The sequence below is a fragment of the Protopterus annectens genome, chromosome 1.part1, assembly GCF_019279795.1.
Source record: "Protopterus annectens isolate FY-2018-M chromosome 1.part1, PAN1.0, whole genome shotgun sequence".
In the NCBI taxonomy this organism is placed as follows: Eukaryota; Metazoa; Chordata; order Ceratodontiformes; family Protopteridae; genus Protopterus; species Protopterus annectens.
In genome coordinates, this window is record NC_056726.1 from 353559959 (window position 1) to 353578437 (window position 18479).

The 18479-nt window shown below is 41.9% G+C and overlaps 1 protein-coding gene across 1 annotated transcript in view; it reads left to right on the forward strand.

The window, feature by feature from the left end:
• Positions 1–18479, forward strand: part of UBR4 (ubiquitin protein ligase E3 component n-recognin 4) — a 3959899-nt gene that overhangs the window by 1952087 nt on the left and 1989333 nt on the right. The window contains 2 exon segments of the mRNA XM_044087073.1: positions 14067–14204; positions 16929–17050. Coding sequence (XP_043943008.1) covers positions 14067–14204; positions 16929–17050 — 260 coding nt within the window.

The window sequence follows — 18479 nt, forward strand, 5'->3', positions numbered from 1 at the left end:
GGGGCTAAGAACATAAGACCGCCCAGGAGAGCACCAACACCTACTTGGGATCACAACTTTGTTCTGGAAAAGCTTACACTGCTGCACTTTGAACCAGTCCACTCTAGTATGTAATAACTGTCTATAACTCATGAATATTCTACATCTCCTTACTATCCTACCCCTCTTACATTTAAAATAAATTAGAAAGAATAACTTAGAATGCTCTTATTTTGAATGTATATTTTGCTTCATTGTTTAGTTAAGTGTTTTGTAACCTGTGTTTTGGGGCCTCCGCTGAAAATGGACATGCATCCAGTCGGATCCTCCCGGTCAACAAATGTAAAATAAAATAAAATAAAATAAATAAAGCTTTTTCTGCTGATTTAAAATTTCTTTCATGGAAGACTGCCCTGCTACTAGCAATAACTTCACCTAGAAGAGTCTCAGAGCTACAGGCACCAATGGCAGTGGAGCCTTTCCATATTTTTCATCAAGACAGAGTCTCTCTACGAACTAATCCTTACTTTATGCCAAAGGTGGTATCCAGTGTGGCCCTAAACCAAACCATACATTTGCCCACCTTTTTCCCAAAACCCCAGAACAAAGGAGAAAGACTCCTGCACTCTTTGGGCATTCACAGGCAATTACGTTACTACTTGGATAAAACTAAGGCTTTCAGAAAATCTGACCAGCTCTTTGTAGCCTATGCTACAGGATCACAAAGAAAAGCTATCTCAAAACAGACCATTTCAAAATGGATAGGACATTGCATACATTTCTGCTACACGCATCATGGGAAACGGGTACCTGCTAACATTAGGTCCCACTCCACCAGGGCTACAGCTACATCAGCAGCCTTTCTCAGGGAGGTGCCAACCAAGGATATTCTGGAAGCTGCAACTTGGAGTTCAGTGCACACTTTCACCAAACACTATCACTTACCTCTATATTCTAAGACTAGAGCTGGTTTTGCCACTGCAGTTTTGCAGGGCCTACTAGCTTCTTCTAACCCTGTCTAACTCCACCACCCTTCCTTAGCTTTGGGCTTCAACCCAAGTGTGATGACTGCAGCAGGGTAACACGATGAATATAGTACAGTTTTGTACCTACCATAAATGTAGATGTTCGAGTGTTCACCCTGCTGCAGTCCAGGTTACCCTCCCTCCATCCCCTCTGAACTAGCTGGACTTAACTATAACTTTCTATCCTATACAATCTCTGTGGTGTATTTGCTTGTGCCTGAAGGTATTGTTTTACTTTTATATGTACATTTTTATATAGCAATAAATATATTGCCTACCTATTGGGGACATCTGACATCTGGGGCAAGAAAAACTGAAGAAATGGCGTTGGATGCCTCTTGTATACCCCTGGCGCACTGACGTCAGGGAAGAAGCGACAGCAACCGACGCCGGACCAAGACTTTGGAATTTGGACCGACTGTGGGACCGCCTGATGGCAGGATAACCCAAGTGTGATGACTGCAGCAGGGTGAATACTCGAACATCTACATTTATGGTAGGTACAAAACTGTACTGTTCTGGTGGTCAGATCTGAGCAACACCCTAATTGGTTACTTCTGTGCTGGTCTGCCATGTGGATCTGATGTCTGTTGCAAGTGATGCTCATACAGGCTCTTTTTAGAGCAGAGAGCGCTTGCTTTTTCATCTTCAATAGTTTGTCACCCTTTCAGCGTTGTCACAGTTGGTTTGCAAAAAGTCTGTGAGTTGAGATATGGGGATTGAGTTAGACTCTGAGGTTATTGGAGCCTTTACTGACATTTGGTGCTTCAGCCTTACACAGTTTGGCTCCAGTGTCTTCTTTGAAGTAGAGTTGAGTTGGCATCAGGTTTTCTCAACACCAGTCTGAGCTATGGCTTTTGAAGTATTTGAACAGGTTCTTTCCCAGTCTAAAGAGGAGATTCCTCGCATGCGCTCGGCACTGCCTTGACCTCCTTTGGATCTTGCAGGGTCTTCCACTCATTTTGTCCAACAGGGACAGCCAGCATCAGTTAGCCTCAATGGTTGTTATTTGGTGAGTTCTCACTCCAGTTCTGAGCCTTCTGTGGAGACTTCCACCTGAGAAAGCCACAGAAAAGTATCTTGCAAAAGGAAGTGTCTAGACTCCTCTCAGGAGTTTCTCACTGAAGATGCCGACTTTGAGGAATGGGTAGGGTCCCCAAGGTTATCCTCAGATTGTCTCCTTTGGAGATGTCTTTGAATTGAGCAAAAACTTATCCAAAGCAGTGTTCCAAGAGGAGTTTGTATTGCTCTAGACTTTTGGGGTTGACTTAACTACTTCTTAGGTGGTCCCACCTGCTGACATCCTCATAGATTTGATTTCACACTAGGCTTGGAAAGGAGTTTAATGTGGTGGAGCCATTTCCCAGAAACTTGACAAAATTCTTGTCTTTTAGAGATGGTCTGTATTGGAGTAAGGTACCACCTGTAGATGCCATGGTAATAGCGACTGCCACTAAAAATCTTTCCATAGAGAGCATCTTTGTCCATCCCCCTAACAGTGGAGTCCAGGGTGTTGGATTGATTTGGAAAGCATAGTTATGCATTTTCGACTTTTGTTGTTTGCTGGCTTGAACTACCTAACTCGCATGGCTTGATTTCAGAGGGATTCGGCTAGGAACTTTCCAAGTCCCTCTCTGATTTGTCTGCTGATGTACAAAAAATTGTAGAATTGCAGCCATTTACCCTCCAAACAATATTAAACATGTTCTTGCACCTGCTGCTCAGTGCAGTGGATGGCACTTTGAGATTGGCAGGCAACATCTGTTTGTCGTGCTTGGATGCATCTCTGATTTGCGGAGAGCTTCAAGGTGTCCCTTGTCAATGTTTCCTTTGGTTGCATGCTCTTTTGAACGAAGGTCAAAGATACGCTCACTAAAATTGAGCAGAAGAGCAAAACTCTGTCTGCCGTAGACATAAGATGTGATTTTTTCAATCTTGTCTTTATTCTGATTTGTGGGGTCAGATCCGATGCGTCACATCAGTCGCTGCCAATATTCCAACTTGAAGCCTTCAACAAAGCTCGTGGGCTACATTTTTACCCATAATTCCTTCCACTGATTACTTCATAACTCATTTGTCATGCTGCAAAGATGTTCATTCACTCTAGCTCTGGGCTAAGTACTTGCTTTTTTTGATAGCTATTTCATATAATTTCCTCTTATATTTCCATTATATATATTTTTATATTTCTCTTGTAGTTCTGTCCCCTTTCAGCACTTGTCGGTAAACATTCGTTTAAATTAGAGGGCGTTTTAGGAAAGTTTGTTTAAGTTAGAGGACGTTTTCTCTCTCTCTCTCTCTCTCTCTCTCTCTCTCTCTCTCTCTCTCTCTCTCTCAAAACTCTTAAACTTTTGAACTTTAAACCTGTTTGTGTGAGAGACTGCTTTTAAGTCAGTTTAAGTTAGAGGACAAAAATTTGTCTGTGTGATGTGTTTTTCTCTCTCTCCTGATAATGTCTCAAAAGGACAAGCCAGCCTTTAGGCTTTAAAAAGTGTGAAAAATGCAGTATTAAAAAAAATGCCCCTTAGCGATTTGCACACACTGTGTACGTATTGGTTAGGGGCTGTACACTTAGAGTCTTGCTCCATCTGCCATAATTTTAATCATCACACATTGATGGAGTGTAAAAATAAATTAATATTGAAAGGCGTCTTAAAAACGCTTTTCTCTGAGGCTGTATCTGTAGAAAAAAAACAGACAAAACACAAAAAAGACCTTCATTGGAGCCGAGATCCTTGTTGGAGCCAAAGCAGAAAGCTTCATAACTGATGGATCCAAAAGTTCCATTGGATCAGAGATCCACTTCTGGCTCCAGTATTTCCTTGGAGCAGGGACTTCCGAGGACACCCTGAATGCAGAAGCAAAGGAGAAGATCACTTAATTGGAAAAGATTTCCTCTTTTACCTTTTCTGATCTCGGTCCTTTCAAGAATGCCTTCTTTATCCACCAGGAGTCTGTCAGATGAAGATGTGGACAGGGTCATGGAGAGACTTTTGAAGACACTTGCATTGGCAAGAATTCTTGTGGATCCGAGTCCAAAGGAATCAGTTCAGACGAAAATTTTCTCTTGATGCAGTTCCTCCTCCAATCCATTGTTCTGCTTCAGAACTGGAAGATTCTGATATCCAGGCTGTCGGTGTTGGATCAGGGACTTTTAACCTCCCTGGTTCTGACTTTGGCGCCAAGCCTGTCCTTACCTTTGGAGCAGGAGATCTCTAGGAGTCGACACTCCCCAGTCGGGTCCACGGACACTTTTCCGGTTTCTTTGGAGCTGATTTTGTTCCTGGGGGCATTGGCTCAGGTGAGCTGGGCTCCTACGTCTGCTTTGGTGCTAGCCTCTTCGATTCTGGAGAGACCTTTAGCACCGACAACTGTGTGTAGGTTCTGGGGACCTCCTTCAGAGCGGGGGAGGGTCTTTCGTTGTGGTAATGAGGGCCTTGACGACTTCACAGTCTGAGACTCATCCTTCATCAGTTCTTCCTCCTTCAGAGCGGGGGAGGGTCTTTCTTTGTGGTAATGAGGAGGGCCTTGACTTCACAGTCTGAGACTCATCCTTCATCAGTTCTTCCTCCTTCATGCCAGGTGCCTTTGTCTTCTCACGCGCCCTCTCCCCAGGTCCACAGAGATGCTAGTACATGGAATGTACCTCAGGGTACTGCCCCCTCTTGTGAAACCTCTCCAGAGTATCCCACTGAATAGGTCCTTCAGAAGAGAACATGTAAGAGGAAACATCTGGACTATCCAAAAGAATTTGTTACATCTGAGTCTGACCTCAGTAAGACAAAAGGATCCCCACAATCACCTCCTGAAGATGTCTTCTTTGGAGTCATCCTAGAAATATTACAATAGAGAGGTGGTTGCCAGTCCTCACACCCTTCTTCTCAGGAGTCAGTATTCCTGTAATCCTTTGTGTCTCCCCTTCAACTTCTTGGGTTACTACACCTTTCTATGAGTTTATCGATCTTGTCTCTTGAAAGGCTTGGGAGACCCCAGATACCATAGATCCTACTCCTAGGAAGCCAAATAAATACATTACTGCCCCCTAAAGAATAGAATTTCCTTATGAAAGGTGTAGGAGTTGATGCCATGGTCATGGAGGCCGCCACCAGGAAGGAACTCTGTTAAACAAGTGCCTCTACCCATCCCTCTAATAAAGACTCCAGGACTATGAATAGATATGGGAAGGCGTGTCTTCGCATCAGCGAGCTTTACCTTTCAGTTCCTGAATTACATTACTCACTTTACAAGACTTCAGAGGGACCCTTATTAAAGAGTTATCAGATTCCCTTCAAGGCGATGTAGCAGCTGCAGTGGCAGAGAATGTCAGTGCTCAGCTTGCTACCTTAAATTCAGTAGTCAACTCTTCCATGAAGCTGATTTCTTACGCAGCAGATGGAACGAGTAGGGCACCAGGCTCGGGTATCTCTCCAGAGACAGGCTTGGATGCGTCATTACAATTTCGCGGAGCCCTTCAAGTCTTCCTTCATAAATAACCCCTTTGATGGCTCATTTTTTTTGGGGACAAAAGTGAAGGGAAACACTCACCAAGTGTGAACAAAAAGGTAGGACTTTGTCTGCCATTGGAGTAAGTTTCTCCACTCCTTCCAGACCATTTCCCAAGGGCCAAAAAGGTAGTGGAAAAATGTGGTTCAAGAAATCACAGAGGTCTTATCAGGACACACAAGGTGAAAGTTCCCCCAGGGGCAGAGGAGGGAACAATGGGAGATGTTGCTTTTGCGGCGGGGGTGGGGGTGCGGTCTGCAAAACCAAGGCTGCAGGGATTCTTTCTTTGGGAGACCTTTCTAGTGCTCCTGAAGGGAGTGCCCAATTGCTCCTCTCTCGAGGCAGTCTGGGGACGATTATCCCTGTACCGAGAAACCTGGCAAAAAATGACAAATGGGTGCAGGTGCAGGACATAACATCTAGAGGATATATCATTCCTTTCTCATTTCCTATCCCTGAAAACAGAGTTGTTCCAGATGTTCCACCCAGTCAAAAGGAACAAGCAACTATGGAAATTCAAAAGTTGCTAAGCAAAAGTCATCCAAGAGGTCCCCGCAGTCCAGAAAGGATCTGGAAGCTACTCTTGATGATTCTTAGTTCCAAAGAAAACAGGGGACTGGAAGCCCATTCTGGATCTCAGCAAACTAAACAAAGTAGTAAAAAAAGACCAAGTTCTGGATGGTAAGACTTCAGTTCATACTTTCCTTCTTGTCGAAAAGACAACTGGATGTACTCTATAGACCTCAAAGATGCATACCACCGTATCAAAATGGACAGACGGTCCAGGAGGTACTTAATGCTTCTGTCTTGGAGCTTAGTCACTTCAGTTTCAAGCTCTGCCCTTTGGTCTCACTGCAGCCCCCAGAGTGTTCACCAAATGTATAGCAGTAGTGGTGGCTCACCTGAGACCCAAGGGAATCAAGAGTATTCCCATAGCTGGATGACTGGCTCATATCCTCCACGACCAGGCATCAGTTGCTTCAGTCAAGAGATGATGTCCTTCAGCTCTGCTCCTCAATAGGCATTACAGTAAATTATGAGAAGTCTGTGCTACAGCCATCACAGTCTTTAAGATTCGTAGGAGCAGAAATATATACTATAGCAAGACTCTGTCCAAAGAAGAGTACAAGATCTCAGTCATCTCGTCAAAACACTCATAAAGTCCAAAGGCACTACAAAACTGGTTCTACAAGTGCTAGGAAAAATGGCTGCTTCCATCATTCTAGTTCCTTTAGCTTGCCTTCATATGACAGTACGCCTATGGGATGTTATTTGCTCAGTTGTCCATCTTGGAACTTCCTATGTCTCACAAGATAACAATAACCAAAGCCTGCAAGAAAGATCTACAGTGGTGGCTCCACACGCAAACAGTTCTTCAGGGCCGCTACTTTATTCTCCCACAACCTCTAGCCACAGTGAGCACGGATGCTTCCTAGATTGGGGGGGGGGGGCTTTTCTGGAGAAGACACTTCAAGGCATCTGGCAAGACCACGAGGCTCACCTGCATATAAATGTCCTAGAGATGAGAACTGTGCATTTAGCATTGCAAGCATTTCAGGACTCTCCTCCCACAGGGGCAATTGCAGTTTACACTGACAGTATGTCTGTAGTGTGGTACATCAGCAAACAAGGAGGAAACCAGGTCTTACCCACTTTGTCTAGAAGCTGTCAGGGTCTGACTCTGGGCAATAGCCTCCAACCGCTTCCTAATAGCAATGCACATCCCAGGGAGGTCCAACGTGATTGCTGACAAAATAAGTGGAGCCATTTTATGGCCACACGAGTGGTCCCTCAACTCGAAGATAACTGATATGATATTCCGCAAATGGGGCCAGTCTTGCTGCAGCCTCTTTGCATCACCCGACAATGCTACATGCAGCAACTATTTCTCTCTAATCCCCCCAATGGGGTAGTCACCAAGGGATGCCCTTGTTCATGATTGGCCCACGGGGCTTCTTTGTGTTTCACCCTGTTCCTCTAATCCCAAAGTTCCAACAGAAAGCAAGCTTGTTGGAGACTACCATTATCCTTGTTTCCCCCTTACTGGCCTAGTCAGATCTATTTTCCCTTTCTTCAGCCTCATCTCAGGGATGAACCCTGGTTTCTGGACACAGTTCTGGACCTTTTGACACATCCGTCAGGGGTAGTTCATCTCAACCTATGTAGTTTGAAATTAACAACTTTGCCACTTCACTTCCCTTAATTGCCAGGTTTCCGTCCCTATCCACGCCAGTCAATCATATACTTTTATCATCTCATAAATTGTCCACTCGAAAACTTTATAAAAGCAAATCGAAAAAATTTGCAATATGGGATAACAGAAACATAGATCCCTTTACAGCACCAGTTAATATTATTCAGTATTTGGCAGATATTTTCAGTGGAGTAGCAGCAGCCTCAGTAAAAGTGCAACTAGCAACAATCTCAAATTTTCATATAGGAGATAATGACCGCCCAATTATTTCTCAGACTTTGCAAAGCCTTTTGGAAGGGCACTGTCATGTTAAGGCCTCTTGTGAAACATCCAGTACCTTCTTGGGATCTAAATTTCATTTCAACAAACATTATATGTCCTCCTTTTGAACCTTCTGCCACATATGATATGAAGTATCTTTTATGGAAATCCCTTTTCTTGGTGGCAACTGCATCTGCTAGAAGGGTATCTGAATTAAAAGCCTTGTCCATAAAACCTTCATATCTAACTTTTCACAGAGATGGGGTGTCGTTACGCACCAACCCATCCTTCCTACCCAAGGTGGCTACAGAAAATACTCTAAACCAGTCTACTGTCCTTCTGGTTTTCTTCCCCAATTTTTAAAATAAAGGGGAATATTCTTTGCACTTGCTTGATGTCCACAGGCAATTACGGTTTTACTTACACAGGACTTCTGAAATCAGACTAACCTTTTGTTTCTTTCTCTGATACAAAGAAAGGCTACCCAATATCTAAGATCACATTATCCAAGTGGCTGACAGCTTGTATATAATATATTTGCAGTTCTAATAACAAGACCCTCCCAAATGGTACTAAAGTTCATTCTACTAGAGCTGTTGCTACCTCTGCAGCTTTCCACGCTAGACTACCTCTGGGTAATATATGTGGAGCAGCTACTTGGGCTAACCCTCTTATTTTCATCTCTTATTACAAAGTAGATTTGGCCTTCAGGAGTAGAGCAGTCTTTGTTTTTGTGTTTCACCCTGGAATATTCTCCCTTGAGCCACCCAAGTGTTCTGTTGCTAGGGATGTGGCCCCACAAGTGAGAATAAAGGCGAGATTGACATCACATAAAGAAGTTATGTTCTTACCATAAAGTTCCATATCTGTTGTCACATCACGTCCGTTATTCTCACAACCCTCCCTCCTTCCCCTGCCTAGACTCCTGATGCACTTGAGGCAAAGAGGATTGCATTATGTATATACGTGTGTGTGTGTGTGTGTGTGTGTGTGTGTGTGTGTGTGTGTGTGTGTATATATATATATATATATATATATATATATATGTGTGTGTGTGTGTATATGTGTATATATTTGTATATATGTGTGTGTATATATCTGTATGTATGTGTGTGTGTGGATATATATATATATATATATATATATATATATATATATATATCTCCTCAGAGAATATCCTTTCACACTTTCCTTTTCAAGGGAGGAAGTACACACACATATATACCTTTATCTTCTTTTGGCTTTTCCGTGTTGTGGGTCACCACAGCGGATCATCTGTCTGCTCATGATTACCTTAATACACTTGCAAAGTTTTACCTTATAACTCTTCTTTATACAACTTGGAGTTGTAAACAAGATCTGAGGGTAATCAGGGGTAGGAATTATGGGTAAAAATTTAGCCCACGGCCTTTGCTGAAGGCGTCGAGCTGGATTAGTAGCCAAGGCAGATCTGACGCATCGGATCCGACCCCACAAGTGAGAATAAAGGACAATATGGACAACATACAGGGAATGTTATGATAAGAACATAACTTCTTTTTTTTCCTGTCCTGAAGGACATCTTCCTAGAACCAGAAAGTTGGAAACAAACTATGGTTTCATAAGTCCCTTAATTTTGCCCATTACACTTCTTGTTACAGAACTCCCAGAGGTGGTGGGTGGGGGTCATATTTTCAATGAACCAACCAAAGTGGAGGAAAAAAACAGTGCTGAAACCACTGGTGTGTGAAAAGTCAATAAAACACGCAGCACTGCTGAAAGATCAAACTCTTTTCCGGGTCAAAAATAATACAACAAATAATATTGTTGGGTGTTTTATAATTTGTGAACTTCACATGTGGGGTTGGCGTGGACTGCAGAAGCAAGGGTTTTGAGGCCCCTTTACCAAGAAACCCTTTAATCTATCCTGAACAGTTGACGGACTGCGACACACTGTAGTTAATCGGGAGTGTATGTATCTCTGTATCCTCGCATCTTGCTATCTGTCACTCATGATTCTTGGGTGAAGAGTATCACCAGAGGCTCCATTATTCCCTTTGCTTTCTCCCCACCATGCAAAAAGGGAATTCCTTTTTCTGATATTCCACATAATTAAAGGCTTTTGGCAGCAGGAGAATTACCAAAGCTTCTAGAAAAAACAGTGCTCCAGGAGGTCCCACCAGACAAGCTAGGCTCCAGAGTCTAAGATTATTTTGGTTTCGAAGAAGACTAGAATCTTCAGGCCCAGTGTAGACATCAGTCACCTAAATCAATTTGTGAACCAAAGTACTGGATGGTCACAGTTGTGTCCACTCTACTTTTCCTGAGGTAGGATGACTGGATTTGCTCAAAAGACCTTCAGGATACCTACTACCATGTCAAAATAGTGAAGCTGTCCAAAAGATTTCTCTGCTTTCATCTGGGGGCCAGTCATAAAATTTGGAGCACTCCCCTTTGGTTTCACCACAGCCACTAGGGTGTTCACCAAATGCATGGCAGTGGTGACGGCCTACTTAAGACTTCAAGGGTTCCACATGTCCCTATCTAGAAAATTGCCTGCCACGAAAGATTTGCCTATTCAGTGTCAAGACTTCTCTCATCACCTGGGAATCATCATAAACGTGAAGAAAAGCCATCTGATGACTCAAACATCACAATTTATAGGGTGCCACCTGGACATGACATCCCAGTGTGCCAAACTTCTAGATTTTGTGGTGCTTTTACTTCATCTTCAAGCTTCTACAGTCCTGTTTCCTTAAGTCCCTTAGCATGACTAATTTTTCGTCTACAGGGGTCAATGGCTGCATCCATTATGCTGGTTCCTCAGGTAAGGTTTTAAATGAGGGTGCAGCACAAGACCCCTGTGTTCAGTGGTCTTTTCTGAATCAACCACGACATTCTCTCATATGCTTCACTCCAATATACAGGCTTATTCTTTGGTGGCGGACTTCTCTAGTTGCCCACGGTCACCTTTCCACCACAGATAACTGCAGTGACCTTCGACTCCTCCCTTCTGGTTTTGGTTGGGAGGAACATTTCAAAGGGAAGAGGCACATTGGCAACAACAGAGGTCAATATTCACATCATTGTCTTGCAGATGAGGGCAGTCCTCTTGGAATTGCAGGTCTTTCAGGACTGTCATCCCAAGGTGTGCTCTCTGTCAAGGAGGACAACATCACAGTGGTATAATATATCAACAGACAAGGCAGAACTTGTTTATATTGAATATGTTGTGATGCCTTGAGGTTGTGCCAATTAGTAATGTCTTCACAACACTTTCCTAGTGAAAGCATACATCCTGGGGAATTTGTGTTTTGTCTTGGCAGACAAATTGAGCACATCAGTCTTGATGCATCATGACTTGTCCCTCATCCAGTCATTGACATGATCTTCAGACACTGAGTCCAGCCATGCTGCAGTCTCTTCACATCCCATCTGAACACCAAGTGCAGCAGCTTCTTTGCCTTGATCCCACTAGTCCACAGCTGGCCCCTAGGTCTCCTTTGTCTTTCCGCCCTTTCCCCTCCTAAGTTTCTGCAGAAGGCCAACAGGTGCAAAGCAACAGTGATTCTCATTGATCCGTTCACTCCATTTTGGCCTTGACAGGCCAGGTTCCTCTTTCTTTGGCCTCATCTAAAATAACCTTCCTGGGTGTACTAGACCTTAATCCAGATCTTATCTCACCCATCAGCCTTCCTCACTGAGACACGAAAGCCTTGAAACTGACTACATGGTTCCTTCAATTCCCGTGATGACCTTGAATGCCATGCTGACAACTTCAGTTGTTCACATTCTTTCCTTGTTAGAAAAACAAAAAAAATCCCAAGAAAGGTGTACAAAAGGAAGTGGGAACGTTTTGCTATATGGGCTTCTGCTAGAGGCTTAGATGCCTTTTCAGCATTGCCACCATCTAGTCTTGATTTTTTATCAAGGTCATTTCAGGAAGGAGTTATTCTACAGTTAAGGTTCATCTAGCTATTGTATTCAGTTTTTACATACGGGAAAATCAGAACTCTTGTTGCATTGTTTTACTCTTTCTAAGGCTTTTATTGAAGGGAACCTTTCTTTTGAGAAACCTCCCACCCACCATTCGAGATCCTGTTGTTTCAGGCCCTAATTTGTCCTCTCTCCGAGCCTGCAACATCAGCAGACCTAAATTTTTTGTTATGTAAACTTTTCCTAGTGACTGTCACTTGAAAAACACTGTTCATGAAATATGCAGCTTTCATGTACTGGATAAACTGGAAATGGGGCCTCTTGAAGGCAACAGGAATGCCATCATAGAGAAGATGGAGTTCCACTGGATCATCACGCTAAATGCTTGCAAACTACCTGTACTTAATACTAGCATTTCTGTTAAAAGTGTTGTAATACTAGGAAAGCTAAATCACAGACTGTTTTATTGAAAACTAGATGAATTGGTTTGTAAAGCTACAAAAAAATCTTATAAATGTGGGCACTTAAGCGCTTGCGCTGCTATATTGATTTCTCAGATGGACCTGAAAAAGCAGTATGGCAGTGTCATTTTAGAAGTTAAAATGTTAGGGAATCCTTGGTATCTCAAGCAGGGCGATTTATTCATATAATGTAGTAACAAATGGTTCTGTTTAAACAAGGAAAAGGAATTCTCTTGCTTGAACTAGCTGAGTTGGTGTTGGACTTATCTTGTATATGGTTAACTGATAAATACATATTTAACAGAAGCACTGTAAGAGGACGGGGAGGATTACCCAGTTGGATACCCATCCCCATTGATAAGCAACCAATATAGTCCCCATTAAAGTGTAGAACAGCTAACACTGTGACTCTGTATAGTACTGCTTTATTAACTAGCCTTTGCTAGGGGGACAAAGCAGCTTGAGGGTAGCACCAAGGATCCCCCTCCCCCAAAAAAGCTGGGTGAGCTGGTGTTGGACATTCAGTTCTACTTCTTTTCTCTGGCTGTAGCACCTGGAAACTTTATTGAATGAAAGAAGGTGGGTTCTAAATCAGGGCTTTATTCTTTTGTACATGTAGCCATGTCAGGATAGAAGTTTAGTAATTACTGAAGAGAAGAGAGAAAAAAATCTGTTTTATGTTTGCAAATTATTTGTGAATGAAGGCCATGAAATTATTCTTTGGGCCCCTTGTTAAACCCAGTGTGCCCGTTGTAGTCATCCAGCTGACCCATTCATTCCTGATATGATAATAGGACTGTACCCTCAGTGTGACCTCGCTAAGCATCTCCCCCATTGTGGATAACACTGAGCCCCTTGGCAGGGAGAGGGGGTCTTATGTCCCATTTGTTTTCAGGTGGAGCTCACTAGTTTCCCTATTCAGTGGGTAGGTTGTACCTGTTGCCTTCTTGGGTTTAGAAACTAATTGGCCCATTGGTTCCCCAGGTTGAGCTTAGCAGGCCTGTCCCTTAATAGAGCTGATGGTCTGGTGATAGAGAGCAGTTTCATTGTTACGTAAGGCAGATGACCTGCACCTCTCAAGCTGCATGATTCCTGCCTGGCCTCAGGGAAGCATACATGATTTTTCACTGAAATGCTATTCTCCAGACTTGCCAGCCGTTTAGCACCATTGGGCAGTTTGTGCTTAGTCGACTAAAACTTTAAGGATGAAACTTCTAGGCCTACTCCTGTGTCACCCAAAAGATTAGCTGCTTTCCTCCTCACAGAATGGGTGAGCTGACAGTGGATTCTTGCTCCCATCCTACACAGCCTGCCCTCTCCAGAACCCATTCTGCTAATCAAAGAAGAATCAGGGCCTCATCTGTCTGCACCATGGTAGTAGATGTGAAAGATAGTACATTTTTATTTTTGGTATTTATATGCTTTTTGCTAGACATTTATTATTTTTTTTATGTAATCATTTTCCTTGCTGCTTTTAAAGTCTGTCCGTATCCACAGTGTTGGCAGCAATGTTTATTTAGCTTTTCCATCATATCTCTGAATGTCTTTTGCTGAGAAATTTACTGGTTTCATATTGGTGTGATAATGCTTGCACAAGGATCAGTTGGTGAGTGTTCTGATTTAGTTAAATGATGGGGAAAGAATGCATTTTTTTGTCAGTTTGCTTTATTCTTGTTATTTTCTTGTACTTTCTTCGTCTTGTTAATCATGTTTTTCTTTGTTATGAAGGGAGTGAAGAAAGCAAAGAAGCCTCAAAGGTTACGAATGGAGAAGGTCACTCTTTCATCACTCAACTTGTGAGCCATTTTTGGAGACTGCATGCGTCAAAGCCAAAAAATGCTTTCCTTGCTCCAGCTTGTTTGCCAGGTAAAGTACTAGATCATTAGTGTTTATTGACTAGAATTTTGTAATATGAAAACATGGCAGAATAGTGTTAAAAAATCTACATGAATTATTTTTATTAAGGACAGATTGGAGTTTGAGAACCAGATGATATGGTTAAACATTATATAAAATGTTGACTATTTTAAGTGGTGCTGGACTGAGTTATTCATTGGACATTTAGCTTTCCGGTTCATTTTTCAGAATATAGATATTTGGATAATATGATGAGTTGTTAACTTGTTAGATCATTAATGTTTGAGCTAGTAATATGTTTTGTCATGCAGTTTGATTTAGTGTTTTATTCTTTTTTGTTTTTTTTTTTTTTTTTTTTGAGTACCTGAGTTGAATTTGTGGCAGTCTCCTGTTTGTGGACCTTTGTCTGCGTGTATGTCTCCGTTGTGTGTTTTGTGGGGGGGGGGGTGGAATCCATTTATTAAAGTACTTGCATTTAATATCTGTAACATGCAAACAGATCTTTCAAGCAACTTTTCTCTTAGGAGAAGAAACTAGTTTAAAGTTAGTATGATTTGATAGGGTAACTCTGAGTTCATCTTTTGCTTTCCCCATCATAATTGCAGCAGTGATCTTTACAATGTAGTGCAGATGTTTGAGCATATTCACTGTAACAGTGGGTATTTAATATCACTGCTGCGGTATAGTTTTCCTTCTATCCTCGGATTATTACTGCTTTCAGTATAGCATATAGGTGTAGGGTACAGTGGTCCTGATTTATATAGATACATTCTCATTCATTTTTGGCTCATTCTGAGGTCAGCAAATGTCCTGTAGTCAGTTTGGTTCGGTGGAGGAAGAGGTTCCATCTGGTGGTGGTGGTTTGTGTGTTGGGGGACTTATTGTAAGGAACTGAAGATGGCGCAATACCTCTCACTGTTTAATATTGTTGTTCCTTATAACTTCTGTGGCTCATGAAGAGCCACTTGGAGTGGGATAGCCAAGGTGTCGGTCAGCCTCATGTTCAAGCACCCATCTGGTGGCATAATGCCATATGCGATGAATCATTTTTCCATCATGATCCTTCTCAGGCATTTATAGTTGCCATGTAAAGTGGTGTTTCTGTTTCTAAAATCTGTAGTTTTTATTTTAATTTCTTCAGCTGAACTGTATTAAGTTTGCTAAACTTGAGTTTGTATTTCCTGTATGCGCAGTAGGTATTGATTCTGTCATAGTCCTGTATTCTGATGATTCAGTAAGGATGGGTTAAACAGTGGATGGGCATATTTTCTGTAGTGTGTAGCAGATTTCATCCCAGAGTAAAACTGCAGCATAACCGATCATTCACTCAGGCAGTCAGACAAGAAATTAATAACTAAATGTATTTATATTTGAATAACATAAAAGAGAAATTAAGTGAGTTTCTCCCCAGAAGTGATGCACGAATTGGAAAAGCTTATGAAGCCTGTCTCTTTTAAGTCTTGGCTTGATAAATGGAGGAGATTTGGCAGGTGCTTTCCTTTAATATAGTTGGCTGAACAATGTGACTTGAGTGTATAATATGTCTGCATTAAGGTTCCCTTGTCAACTGTTTCAGCTTGCTTTTTTTCTGCACCCCCCCCCCCCCCATTTGTCCCTCAGGAAAGTTTTCCTGAAAGGTGCTCCCTTCAGCTTAGGCCTCACAGAACGCCATTGCCTCCTTCTTGGGGCTTTTATTAGAACAACTTATTGTCTTACTGTCCTTGCTTATAAGTTGAGTTTCTTGTCTTGAAGTCTGTATCCTGAAGAGATTTTCTCTTGTGGCAATCAGTCCACCTGAAGAAATCCATAAACATCAAGTGTCCTGATGTGTTAAAAAGAAAAAAAAATTATACAGTCCTCTAGAAGGGTAAAATGGCCCTTAAAACCAGACCTTCTTTCGTACTTCTTAGCCTTAATTTAGACCATGCAGCTACTTTTTAATAAACCCCGAGAACGAGAGGGATTAATTCTACTTGTACTGGATGTGTGCAGGCAACTAAGAGTTAGTTTTACAAAAAATCTGTGAAATAGTGGTGTGAACCGCTATTCACACCATACATAAGCACTGCAAGTTGGGCATTAAGTTTAGAAGCATCACAAGTTTATTCAGTTGTAGTACTGTAGGACATGCTCTCACCACTTTTTTCTGTAGTTAGGGTCCCTTTAAGTAACCATTTGTTGTACTCTCTCTGTTATAAGGAAATGTACTACAGTAGTATTTTTATGATGTAGTTATGCAAGGCTAATCAGTGTCACTGTACATGTTTGAGTAGCAAAATTGCTGCTGCAGCTCATACCTTCTCCTACCTTATCTTTCTGGTTATTTCTAGACATCTTTTGACTGTATTTGGAGGTTGGATGTAGTTGGGATGTCCAGGTGCTTAGGGCTATGGACGCCTCCTTGGAGTAGACCCATTCCCCCAGTCTTTACTTTGCTGGGATCTAAACCTGCTGTAAATTTGCCAGCCTCTTTGAGAGGAAGCTTTAATTTTTTTTTTTTTTTTTTTTTTTTACCCCTTTGCATGTTTTCCCCTAGACCCTTCCAGTTTGGCATTGGGAGGAAACCATCTGCTCTCCTGGAAATCTGACTTCTGTATGTGCTTTTGTTATTTGTCATATGTAAAAAATTGCGCAATATCATTATTTGAATGTGTGGTTATGCTGAGCAGTCTCATGTGACTGTATTTTGTGATGTCACTTAACAGAATATTGTCTTTTTACCTTGTTTTCTAGGGCTGACTCACATAGAAGCAACAGTCAGTGCACTGGTGGACATAATACATGGCTACTGTACATGTGAACTGGATTGGCTGAATTCTGCATCCAAAATCTACATGCAGATGTTACTTTGTCCTGTAAGTACTACACTTGTCTTTGTTTCATACAGCATCTTTTCCTTTACTGTAACTTAACCAAAAAACAGTGTTTTTGTTGAAAAAAAATTGTCAGATCATCAGTCTAATTAGATTTAAGGGGAAAAAATCTGAGTTTGAATGATTTGTGTCATTTCGTTCTGAATCCTAAGTCTCTGAGATCCACTGTTGTGTTAAATTAACAGGCTGTAAAATAGTCAGCAGTCTTTGAGGATGGCCACATTAACAGTAAATCATAACATTTGGGTTTATACACCTTGTGTGTCTTATTTCTGGGCCAGGGGTTTTTGTGACCTGCCCCTAAATTCCTGTGAAATGTGATGCTACTCTCCCGTGACGCTGCTATAATTCCAGAATTGCTAGGAATTTTTTCCTCTCGGTTCTTGCTTTTGTACTTCATATTATACTTCAGTGCCAGTTATTTAATCAGCGTAGAGCCTTGCACTCATGTTCTTTTCAGTTAAGGGATTGTGTTGTGGTTGCTGTAGATTTTTCTCCTTGATTCAACACAGCAATCCTTTTTTTTTTTTTTTTTTTTTTTTTTTGTGTCCGTGTTATAATTACAGCTGTACTTCATAAAACTGGATGCCAAGATGTTGGATAAGAAATGAGAGACAATAAGGTTGTAACAATTAATGTTAAGTTGTCTATCTCACCTTCATTCTTGCTGGTTGGGTTTAGAGCTGATCCTCTGCTCCGACTCGGCCATCTACTACAGCTCGAGAGCTATTTACTGGCTCGAGGCCTCCCCTTATCTCGCATTGCTTGGTGCTAGATACCCCGATCTAGTTTGCCGCTTCAGCTACGAGGTTGCGCTTTTACTGGCTCAGGTCGTATTAATCCTTTTTTTTGTATTACTAGCTAATTATTTACCTTGTATTTTTCTGAGATATAGATTGTCTTTCCCTTGTAGTGTAGTTAGACTGTGTATCCCCTAGTTTGTCCCAATAAGGAAACTCATTTTCTGTTCGAGAGTTTCTACCCCCCCCCCTTGTTTCTCTCTATTAGTGGCTAACCCCACCCTTGTACCTATAGGAGTAGTGTTTAGCCTTGTAGTATTTGTATATTTTTATTAAGGATAGTTGTGTGTGTGATAGTTTGGTGGTTATTATTGTTAGCTTAACTAGTGCGGGTGTGTGAGTGTTTCTGTGTGCCTTGTTTAAGCACTAGTTTAATTTTTCTCTCTTTAGTATCCCCGGGCCAGTATGTCCAAAGATTCTAAAGTTTCAGGCTTCAAGAAGTGTGACTCATGCTGTCAGAAGATGTCTCTGACAGACGGTCACACATCTTGTGTTTATTGCTTGGGTTCCCTACACCTGCAGGACTCCTGCTCGGTCTGTCATGCCTTCAGCCCGAGAGTCCTGCAGGAGTGTAGGAACAAGCTTATTTTGAGAGGCTTACTTAAGCCAGA